Genomic DNA, 11485 nt, shown 5'->3' with positions numbered 1-11485 from the left:
AGTTAGTATGTGCAAGGCCCGGGGCCCACTGAAACAGACAGACAGACATACACACAGCACCCAAAACTGAATTTCCATCTGCCTATAATAGTAATGATACATGGTGATTTCTGGTTAGAGTTCAATCCTGAGTGTTCCTCTCACAACCAGTTACAACCATTACCTGCAAAGGCAAGGGGATGCTAATCCAGTACTCCTGAAACACTTGTAAGCCACCAGCTGCTAAGAGGTTTTTAGCTGACAGGTTGTGATGGATGAACAGTAACACTGAGAGATGAGACAGGGGAACAAATTTAAAACCAAAAGCAGTGGACATTTATTCCTCATTTTTTTGTGCAAGAGTGTAAAGATGCATTTCAAAGAACCCAATGACTAGAGAGCATCAGCCATGGCCTTCAGGCTGGCCTGGCTTACAGTAGGTTAGGAAAAGGGGTGAGGGGAGGTAACCTGCCTAGTTCACATGAATGTTTCTGGGTAACAGTTGTTTACAAATTTCAAACTACATTTTACTAGAGTCAAGGGAAGACTTCAAAATGCCACATACAGTACAATTTCAAACCAATGAACATCCTGCAAATGTTAGTGCAAAGTAGTTACTCTCCAATACAAGATTGTGCTCATGTTTCCCAGGTTTGGTCGGTTTTCTTTTATAATTACAATCACAGAGGCTTAACTTTTCAAACAGCAACACCTTTGTGTTCTGTGTCCTATGTACCAAGAGAGTATCACAAGGTTTTGGTGAAATGCTGCTCAGTTTCATTAACAAAGCAAATTTATTTAGTTTAACAGTCATGTTCCTGGAATGGTGCACATATAAGTTTCATGAAAATGCCTTTAAGCTTATGCCTCTATCTTGTTTAGTAAAATTACTCTCATATCTTTTTTACTATGTAAACTGGAATTGTTTCATGATTTTGAAATGCAACAAATATAAATGAAAACATTTCAGGGGTGAGGAAAAATCCACCACTAATCTTAGCTAGACAAAGTTTTTAAATCAAAAAAGCCTATTCACACAAAATTATATGTAATGACTGTAGTAATCAGTTTATTACACAGATTAATCATTCTTGAACGTACAAGCTCCAGAGGAGCAACTGGGTCTTTAAATATACACAAGTATTTCCATCAAATGAATTTTCACCCTTACATCGAAATAGGCCTAAAGCAGTTAAAAACATAAGAAAAATAAGAGCTATTAGCTATGTATTAACTGAGAAACCACATACAAACCAAAGGTTATGGAAAGGGGCTAAAATGAAGAAGGCTGAAAGGGCAGGGCGATGTGAATGAAAGTGTTGGGAACAAGGCCCATCACACTTTATGTACTAACAGCTCCAGTCCATTGAAATGTTCTTCAGTTAAACTTAGACCTTCAAATACAGCACGCAGGCAGAGTTTACTCTGTTTGGTCATAGCCCTCACCTAAGCTGCAGGTCCTTCAGGGTGAAATGAACACAGAAACAGCTTCCTGTTCTTCTTCACCCTACTTTGTATGACTGTTTGAGATTCGATGGATTCCACTTAAGAACAATCTCCTACGGGTCACTGGAGCTTTTTTCCTCTCATCCAAGCACACACTGTGTACCCACTACCCCTCACATCTTGCCATTATCCAAATTTAGGTCAATAAGGAAAGCTTTTAGTCTCACACCTAGGTTACGCCCGGAGAACTGGCTTCTCACACACACACTTCTCTGCTAGGAGGCAATGTTGGTACAGAAGTACAGTATTTCTAGTTTGTTGTTCCAAGTATGTACAACACGCAGCACTGCTGTGTCAGGTAAACATGTGCACGGGGAAGATGAGGCGTGGGCTCATAGAAAGCAGTCAAATGGAAATCAAAAGGACTTTCTCTTTCAGAGTTCCCCTAGCTTTATTTGCAGAGGTTATCCAATAATTTCTTTAATTACATCGCATACTTCTGAGTCCATTCCCGAGCTATTCTGTTGTACCTGTACACACACAAAGAGAACTTGGCTTAAGATAGGTAAGGAGTCATTAAGCAACATATTTCATTCATTATCCCAACTAGTAATTTTAGGTAGTAACTGAAAACACTCAAGCAAGACCACCTTTCTCCCTCCAGTTTCTTTCACACATATCCCCCTTTCTCTCTCACCCTTCCCCTTTTTTGAGCTAGGGTTTCACTTCAGAGCCATGGCTGGCCTTCAACTATCTAAAACTAAGGTGGATGGCCTCAAACTTGAGGCAATCCTCCTGGGTGTTGCTATTGCAGGGGATGTACCATGACCTAGCTTTACCTCTAATTACAAATAGGTCCACACTCATAATACAGTGAGACACTGCGGTAAAAGCCAAAACCATCTCCTAGAAATGCAATATCCAGGACTCAGATTCAAGTTTAGCATTTGCTGATCTGTACCTCATCCTATTTTTTTTTCTTCCTGAAACAGGGTTTCTCTGTGTAACAGCCCTGGCTGTCCTAGAACTCAATTTGTAGACCAGGCTGGAGAATTCAGAGATCTGGGTACCTCTGCTCCTGAGTGCTAAGATTAAAGTCCTGTGCCACCATCCTATGTTTCTGACTGATCATCAATTCAATGCAACCAAAGGTAACCTTAAACTTGCAGTCTTCCTGGCTTTGGAGGGATATAGGTATGTGCCAACACTTTAAGATTTTTTGTGGCTACGTAATTCTATATTATATGGTTCTTAAAATCATTTAACAGTGATTTAAATGGCAATAATGAGCTAGGAGGGGAGACTGAGACAGTAGGTTCCAAAAATTGTCTCAAAATACATAGAGACTTTTGTCTCACAAAAATACAAAATACAGTAAAGGAGCTAGAGACAGCTCAGCAGTTAAGAGACTTGCTGCTCTTAAGGAGGACCTCATTCAGTTCCTAGCACCTGCATGGCAAGTCACAACCATCTGTAACTCCAGTTCTGGAGATCCAACTCCTTCTTCTGGACTGTGTGAGTACCAGGCATCCATGTGATACATACACATATATGCATGTGGTATATACACATATACGCAGGGTTCCCCTATCTGTGGGAGGCCAGCTCCCACCTTTTAAAAGGTTCCTATCAGGAGGACAGAGATATTAAAAAAAACAAAAAAAACTTGTTGGGCAGTGGTGGCACACGCCTTTAATCCCAGCACTCGGGAGGCAGAGGCAGGCGGATCTCTTTGAGTTCGAGGCCAGCATGGGCTACCAAGTGAGTTCCAGGAAAGGCGCAAAGCTACACAGAGAAACCCTGTCTCGAAAAACCAAAAAAACCCCAAACAAACAAAAAACAAACAAACAAAAACCAAAAAAACAAACCCTTTTAGACAGAAAGATAGTGAAGAGAAGAAAGACAGAAACACAGGATAGCTTTGGGAGGACCTGGATCAAAACCCAACGGTCCCTTCTGCCTCTTCAAAAGGACTTTTTGTAACAATGCCAAGGGGCGGGGCAAAAGACCTCCCCCTTGCTAGCACAAAGCACAGCCAAGTGGAGACCCTTCCAAACACCTGGTAACCACACTCATGGTCAAATCATCCCCTTAGTAGCCCTTCTGGGTAAATCAAGCTCAGATTCTCTGACCCCGAGTAGGGTCTTACTAGGAAACCTCTGTGGGTCAAACACATAAAGTAAATATAAAAATTACAATGAGGTTGGTATGGTGGTGCACTTCTTTAGTTCCAGCTCTTGGAAGGCAGAGGTAAGTGGATATCTGTGAATTAAAGGATAGCCTGGTCTACACATACCAAGCTGCAGGCCAGCCAAGGGTACATGGTGAGACCCTGTCTCCAAATAAAAACAAATGAAACCCTACAAAGAAATAAAATGACATGACACCTTCCTTTATATTAATAAAAGAATTATTTGGCAGGGTTTACTTCAATAAAAATAAATGCTCCATAAAAATATTCCAGTTAACAAAATAAACACAGAAGGCTGTATAAGTCTAGAAGGATAGCAAGTTCAAGGTTACCCATAGTTATATAGTGAATCATGAGACCACTTCAAAACAAAAACAAACCAAAAAAGAAAGAGAGGACAAACAAAGAATCAGGAATGTATTATTAGGCATGGTGGCTCATGCCTGAAAATCTGCACTTGGGAGGCTGAGGCAAGAAGACCGTGAATTTAAAGGCAGCAAAGGCTACATAGCAAGACTCTTTCAAAATGTGTACACGTATGTGCACACAGCTATAGCCCCAGCTACCAAAGAGACTAAGGCAGAAAGATCATTTTAGTACACGGGTTTAAGACCAGCTTGGACAGCACAGTGAGATTGTCTCAAAAACAACCAAAATTAATTTTATTTTAAAAAAGATGAGGGGCTGGAGAGATGGCTCAGTGGTTAAGAGTGCTGACTGCTCTTCCAGAGGTCCCAAGTTCAATTCCCAGCAACCACATGGTGGCATACAACCATCTGTAATGAGATCTGATGCCTTCTTCTGGTGTGCTTAAAGATAAGACAGGTCACTCACATATATAAAATAAATATTTAAAAAAAATGAATAGTTCTGCTGAACATTAGTTCCATGCTGACTTAAGATATCTTTCTAGCCGGGCGGTGGTGGCGCACGCCTTTAATCCCAGCACTCGGGAGGCAGAGCCAGGCGGATCTCTGTGAGTTCGAGGCCAGCCTGGTCTCCAAAGCGAGTTCCAGGAAAGGCGCAAAGCTACACAGAGAAACCCTGTCTCGAAAAACCAAAAAAAAAAAAAAAAAATAGATATCTTTCTGATAAGCATTCAAATCCACAATTTATATAAAATGGTTCTCTAATGAAAACAATTCAGTTGTGTATAATATATAAAATAAATAAATAATGAAGCTAAGGTTTGGGAACACACACCTTTAATCACAATACTGAGGAGGCAGGGGCAGGTAGATTTATGTGAGTTCCAGGCAGCCAAGGCTTTTTAGTGAAACTCTGCCCCCCAAAAAATAAAATTAAGCTGCAGGGTCTAGAAAGATTTCAGGCAGATAACTCGGCAGTTAAGAGCACTAGCTGCTTTTCTAGAGGACCCTGGTTCAAATTCCAGCACTGACACGGTACTTCATGCCCATCTAATGCCAGTTCTAGGAAATCTGATGCCCTCTTCTGCTGTGGGATGGTCTGTATGTCAAATGTGTTGTTCTGATTGGTCAATAAATTAAACACTGACTGGCCAGTAGCCAGGCAGGACTAACAGAGAGGAGAATTGAGAGAACAGGAAGGAGGAGGGAAACACTGCCAGCCGCTGCCATGACAAGCAGCATGTGAAGATGCCGGTAAGTCACGAGCTACGTGGCAAGGTATAGATTTATAGAAATGGATTAATTTAAGATGTAAGAACTAGATAGCTAGAAGTCTGAGCCATTAGGCCAAACAGTTTAAATAATATAAGCGTCTGTGTGTTTATTTTATAAGTGGGCTGTCGGACTGCCGGGGCTTGGCGGGACCCGGAGAGAAAACTCTCCAGCTACACTCTTCTGGCCTCTGCACAAACATGCAGGCAACAAGCACACACACAATTTAAAATTCAGCCAGAAACACATGATTATATATGGTACTCAGACATACAACAAAAAAAACCTAAAAATTAGTGCCAGAACCCCCCATTCCTGTTGTAGCTCCATTAAACACTAACATCATAAATTAAAAAAAAAAAAAATCTATGATTTTTCTATTGTTTTTGATTTGGGGCTTTTTGAGACAGGTATCACTTTGTAGTCAGGCTGGCCTCAAATTCACAATCCTCCTGCCTCAATAGTTTGCCTATCTATAGACCTATGACTTTTCTAATACAACAGATTTTAAGTAATCATTTAATATTTTGTTTCTAATTAATTAATTAATTACAGACAGGGTCTTACTATGTCTGGAATTCAGAAATCCACCTATCTCTGCTTCAAAGAACTGGGATCAAAGGGGTGAGCCACCACACCCAGCTAGTCATTTATGGGTTGTCCTCCGTCACCCCCCAACCCCCAAGACAGGATCTCTCTGTGTAGCCCTGGCTGGCTTCAAACTCAAGGAGATACACCTGCCACCTGGGTGCTGGCATCAAGGGTGTATGCCACCACCACCTAGTGGCAGACAGATCTCTGAGTTCAAGGCCAACCTAGTCTATAGAATTCTAGTATGGTCAGGGCTACACAGAGAAACACTGTCTCCAACAGCAAAAACCCATTTAACTTCTCCTATATAGTTCCTTTATAATCTCACTGAATAATACATAAAAGCAAAAATGATTAGAACTCTCTAAGTTACTGTCACTTTTGATGTCCTGACCATTCTTCAATAATTCATAGTATACAATTCTAAAATACCTAATTCTGAATCAAAATTTGTTTTAAAAAGGAATTTGGCACTTTTATGTCAAATGGTAGAAAATTCAATTATCTTTACCATCAAATTTACCCAACTACATATAAGACAAATGGGAACTTGATGCATAATGATTCATGAGTCTAAAGACAAACAAGACATAAAAGTATTTTTAAGGGTTAAAAGAAGAGCACAAGCCGGGCAGTGGTGGCGCACGCCTTTAATCCCAGCACTCGGGAGGCAGAGGCAGGCGGATCTCTGTGAGTTCGAGGCCAGCCTGGGCTACCAAGTGAGTTCCAGGAAAGGCGCAAAGCTACACAGAGAAACCCTGTCTCGAAAAACCAAAAAAAAAAAAAAAAGAAGAGCACAAAAAAAAGGATTTTAAAAAATCCTCTGTACTGTAGGAAAGATTTTTAGTAGACAGTACATTAAACAATTAGACATAAGATTAGTATAATCTATTTATAATAATTGGTAATAAGAACCCTTTCATAGCCTGGTGGTAGTGGTGCATGCCTTTAATCCCAGCACTCAAGAGGCAGAGGCAGGTAGCTTGGTCTACAGGGCAAGTTCACAACAGCCAGGACTGTTACACAGAGAAACCCTACTCAAAAATCCAACCCCCTCCACAAAAGAAACAAAAACAAACAAATACAAAAAGTCCTTTCGTGTACTCCTTGGAGAGTTTATCGTAAACATCTGGTCCATACGCTAACTCTATAAGGAAGTTTTGAGACAGCTCCATCCCACACTTGACAGCTTTCCATCTGAAGGTGATACTTACTTTTCTCTATCTGTTTTGTAGATCCGAGCAATCTCAGGCACTAAAGGATCATCTGGATTGGGATCACACAACAGAGAACAGATGGACAAAAGTACTAGGATATTTAAAAAAAAAAAAAAAGTATATATTAGTAGAAGACCAAAGCGAAGGGCTTAAACATCAGAGGCTAGGCAGCACTCAGGAGGCAGGGGTAGGGGCTGGTAAAGAGATGGATCTCTGTGAGTTCAAGGCTGGCCAAGGCTGTATAGTGAGACCCTGTTTCCAAGGAAAAACAAACAAACCCCCTCACAAAAACCCAACACGAGATGTTAACCAATGTTAAGACTAGAATTGGGAATGCAGGTAGCTTAACGCTAGAGAGCTTGAATAATGTGCATGAGATTCTATTCTGAGTCCAGTTATTAGCAGAACACAACCAGTTCTTCTAAACCCTAGATTCAGAGAACACTTGTCAGTGCCAGTGAACTTCAACTTTAGAAGCTCAAGTTCACAGAAGACCAGTTGTCAAATTTCCAACAACAGACAAAATGAGTTGTCTGACATCACTCTCCGTTACAAGGGAACTGCAAGGGCAGTTCAGGATATAGGAAATTGTCTCAAAAACAAAATAAATTTTAGCCAGGTACCAGTAGCTCATCCTTGTAATCCCAGCACTATAGAAACTAAGGCAGGCACATTGCCACAAGTGGTGACCAGCCTAGACTACAGAGTAAGATCCTGTCTTAAAACAATAACAAAAACCCCCAACCCCCTACAAAAATAATCAAACAGGGCACCAGTGAAACGGCTCAGCGGGTAAACTACTTGCTGAACAGCCTGCCAATCCAAGTCTGATTCCTGGAACCCAAAAGTGGAAGGAGACAACCAACTCCATGAGCTGTCCTCTCATCTCCCTGCAGCGCTGCCGCACTGCCCCCGTGTACACAACAATAACAAGTCAATAAATAAAGTCAAACAGTCACATCATTCATCTCAGTGGTAGCTTGTTTATTTATACTTTTAAGGCAGGACTTCACTCTGTATCAAGTTAGTCTCAAATTTGCTATGCAATCAAGAATACTCTTGAATTACTACTGATCATTCTGCTTCCACTTTCCAAGTATTAAGATCACAGTGTATACACCACTATAACAGGCTTCTACCTGTTCTTGAGTACCACAATCAACAAACCTGGCATCATACCAAGGATTATCTATTTTTTTTTTTTTGTTTTTGAGACAGGGTTTCTCTGTGGTGCTTTGGTGCCTGTCCTGGACCTCGCTTTGTAGACCACGCTGGCCTTGAACTCACAGAGATCCATCTGACTCTGCCTCCTTAATACATACATTAAGGCAAAACACGCATAAAATAAATAATTTGAAAAACAGATAAACCAACAAACAATAAAATCAGTTATTTCACCTTGTTATCAAACAACTATTCTATTACCTTTTGAAATAGTTAGTGCTGGAGACCACTGTGACCGTAGAATATCAAGACAAATGCTGCCATTACTGTTAATATTTGGATGATAAATTCTTGTTGTAAATGCAACCTGAAGAAAAAAAGAAATCTTTGTGACTGATTTACTAGTATCATACAGAGCATATTAACAGCAATGATCATATTCCAATTACCTTAGGTGGTTTGAAGGGGTAATCTGTTGGGAAATGAATTGTCAAGAAAAACACTCCACCCTGATAGGGGCTGTCATTCTGTTGATGAAAAGAAAGTGAGATTTAAAATGAATAAATTACACGAAGTAGTTATTAAGAAATTAAAGTGAATACTTACTGGCCCCATTATTGTAGCCTGCCAATGAAACACTGAAAAAAAACAAGAAAAAGAAAATCATCATGTTAATGATATTCACATCACACCTATACTGTAGAAACCTATCATTCCCTGCCTAATCAAAGTTCTTTTATGCCAGGTGGTGGTGGTGCATGTCTTTAATCCCAGCACATGGAGGCTGAGGCAGGTGGATCTCTGAGTTCAAGGCCAGCCTGGTCTACAGAGCAAATTTCAGGGAAACCTTATCTCAAAAAAAAAAAAAAAAAAAAAAAAAAAAAAAGAGAAACATCAAAGTTCATTTTAAACAGTATGATAACGACTTTTTCTGAGACAGGGTTTCTCTGTGTAAAAGCTTTAGCTGTCCTGGAACTCACTTTATAGACTAGGCTGGCTTCAAACTCACAGAGATATGCCTGCGTCTGCCTCCCGAGTGCTGGGATTAAATAAAGGCATGTGCCACCATTGCCTGGCAATAATGACTATTTTCTATGGACAGGATGAAGGCTAAACCAATTGTGATTCCAAACCACTGAAAAATGAATGGACCAATGAATGAAAGAATGAATGAATAAAGGCAGGCAAATGAGTTGGGCACCTTTAATCCCAGCACATGGGAAGCAGAGGAGCAAGTAGATCTCTGACTTGGATGCCAGCCTGGGATCCAGGACAGCCAAGGCTGTTATAGAGAAAGTCGGTCTCCAAAAACCAAACGAACCAAACAAACACAACAAAAATCAACAGTCAATTTAAAAATAGGTGGAGAGGCTAGAGAGATGACTCAGTGGTTAGGGGTGCACACTACTCTTGCAAACTGGAGTTCAGCTCCCAGCACTTGAATCAGGTGGTTCATAACAACCTGTAACTACAGCTCCAGAGGATCTGATGCCCTCTTCTGGTCTCTGACCATTTACACTCATGCACATACCCACCTACCTCACACACACCACCACCATCAAAAACACAATAAAACCACCAACAAAACAAAAGAACCCACACATTTTTCTTGAGGCCAGCAAGATGGTTCAACAGGAAAAGTTTTGCTATCAAGCCTGACATGAGTTTGATTCCCAGGGCTCACACACAAGGAGAAAACCAACTCCCAAGTTGTTCTCTGGCCTATACACATTTTATAGCATGTGCACACACACTGGAACTAAGCATGGTGGTATAGTATATAACCATACTGGCAAAGCTGAGGCATGATGCTAAATCTAAGTTTATCTTTGGCTAAGGAAAGGTTTTCGGGGAACCCTGGTCTACTTATCTACAGGGTAAATTCCAGGTGAGCCATGGTTACATGGTGATTCTATCACAAAAACCAACCAACTTACCAACAAACAAAACCTGTTTCAAAGTCATGCCTAGAAGATAAATTTGTTGATAAAGTCCAAAGAAAGGTTCTAAGTGCTATTTTAAAAAATTATTTCTTTGCCTCTAAGACTTTTTGTCTTTTTATTCCACCCACTCTGAAACAGGGCTTCTCTCTGTCCTGGCTGTCCTGGAACTCACTGTGTAGATCAGGCTGGCCTTGAACTCAAGAGATCTGTATGCCCCTTGCTTCCTGAAAACTGAGATTAAAGGCGTGCATAGCCACCACCACTTGGTTGCCTCCAAGACTTAATCATTCCTCAATTACATAAAATATACTTAAAAAAATAATGCTGGCATATGGCAGAAAGGGTCCATACACTCAAATTAGGAAAAACTATTTTTGAGTGTGCATGTGCTGAATGTGTCCACATGCATGTGTTTGTGGGAGTGTGTCCGTGTGTGCGGAGATCAGAAATTGACTCTGGGTATATTCCCCTATTATTCTTTATTTTTATTCCAGACAGGGTTTCCTTACTGAACTTGAAGCTGGCCTTTTTAGCTACAATGGCTGGCCACTGAGTCCCAATCCATTTGTTTCCACATTTCAACTTGTAACAAGCACTATTTACAGGTACACTGTCACACACCCAACTTTTTCTATCGTGTTGGACATATTAAGCCATGTTTGTTTACATTCTGTATAGCAAACGCTTTACCCACTGGCCCATCTTCTCAGCTCAGAAAAGTTGATGTCTTTTTTGTTTTTCCTTGTTTGTAGTGGGGAGTAGAGGAAACCCTGAATGAGTGAACTTCTGGGTGAATGTGTCTTGTAAACCATTGTCTGGTACAACCATGCCAAGAAGTCCAAAGCCTCAGACCCATGGGAAAATGGCAAAGCTTTCCTCTCTGGGTGAGGTTCAGAGGAATCGCAAAGCCTTTTCTGGTCAGTGTGCAGATTATAGTGTGTACAGAAAATGTCCACTGTAACTTTCTCCCCTGGATGACTACAGCCTGAAGACTACTCCCCTACAGCAATTGCTCCTACAGAGATTAGCTAAACTTGCTTTCGTGTTTGGCAGTATAGCACAAATCCTGCCTCATTTTCCTTTTTAACTATACAATGAATACACTGAGTTTCTAGGGTGCTATGGTTTCTGCATCAGAAATCCCAGTCCACCCAATCTCAGCTTTTGTGTCCATATGTTTGTATTTTCTTCATTCAACACCCCACCCCAGCCAGGTCCAATTCCCAAAGCCCTACAAATACATGGCAATGGGTGTTTTGTCTGAATGCATGTGTGTGCACCACATGTGTGCAGTGCCCAGGAGGCCAGGAGAGC

At 40.9% G+C, this 11485-nt stretch overlaps 1 protein-coding gene across 2 annotated transcripts in view; it reads right to left on the bottom strand.

Annotated features, from left to right (window-relative positions):
• Positions 1–292: 292 nt before the first annotated feature.
• The window catches only part of Ube2d2 (ubiquitin conjugating enzyme E2 D2), a 38440-nt gene continuing 27247 nt past the window's right edge, over positions 293–11485 (bottom strand). For both annotated transcript variants that reach the window (XM_052741893.1, XM_052741894.1), the window contains exons 3-7: positions 8835–8866; positions 8678–8755; positions 8490–8595; positions 7062–7155; positions 293–1955 (exon numbers count right to left, since the gene is read on the bottom strand). In XM_052741893.1, coding sequence (XP_052597853.1) covers positions 1910–1955; positions 7062–7155; positions 8490–8595; positions 8678–8755; positions 8835–8866 — 356 coding nt within the window. In that variant the 3' untranslated portion in view covers positions 293–1909. The remainder of the gene's footprint in view (positions 1956–7061; positions 7156–8489; positions 8596–8677; positions 8756–8834; positions 8867–11485) is intronic.

Source organism: Peromyscus californicus, unplaced genomic scaffold (assembly GCF_007827085.1).
Source record: "Peromyscus californicus insignis strain IS unplaced genomic scaffold, ASM782708v3 Scaffold_17__1_contigs__length_78620276, whole genome shotgun sequence".
NCBI lineage: Eukaryota > Metazoa > Chordata > Mammalia > Rodentia > Cricetidae > Peromyscus > Peromyscus californicus.
Note: the sequence above shows the minus strand (reverse complement) of the source record. Positions and strands in the feature narration are given on the sequence as shown.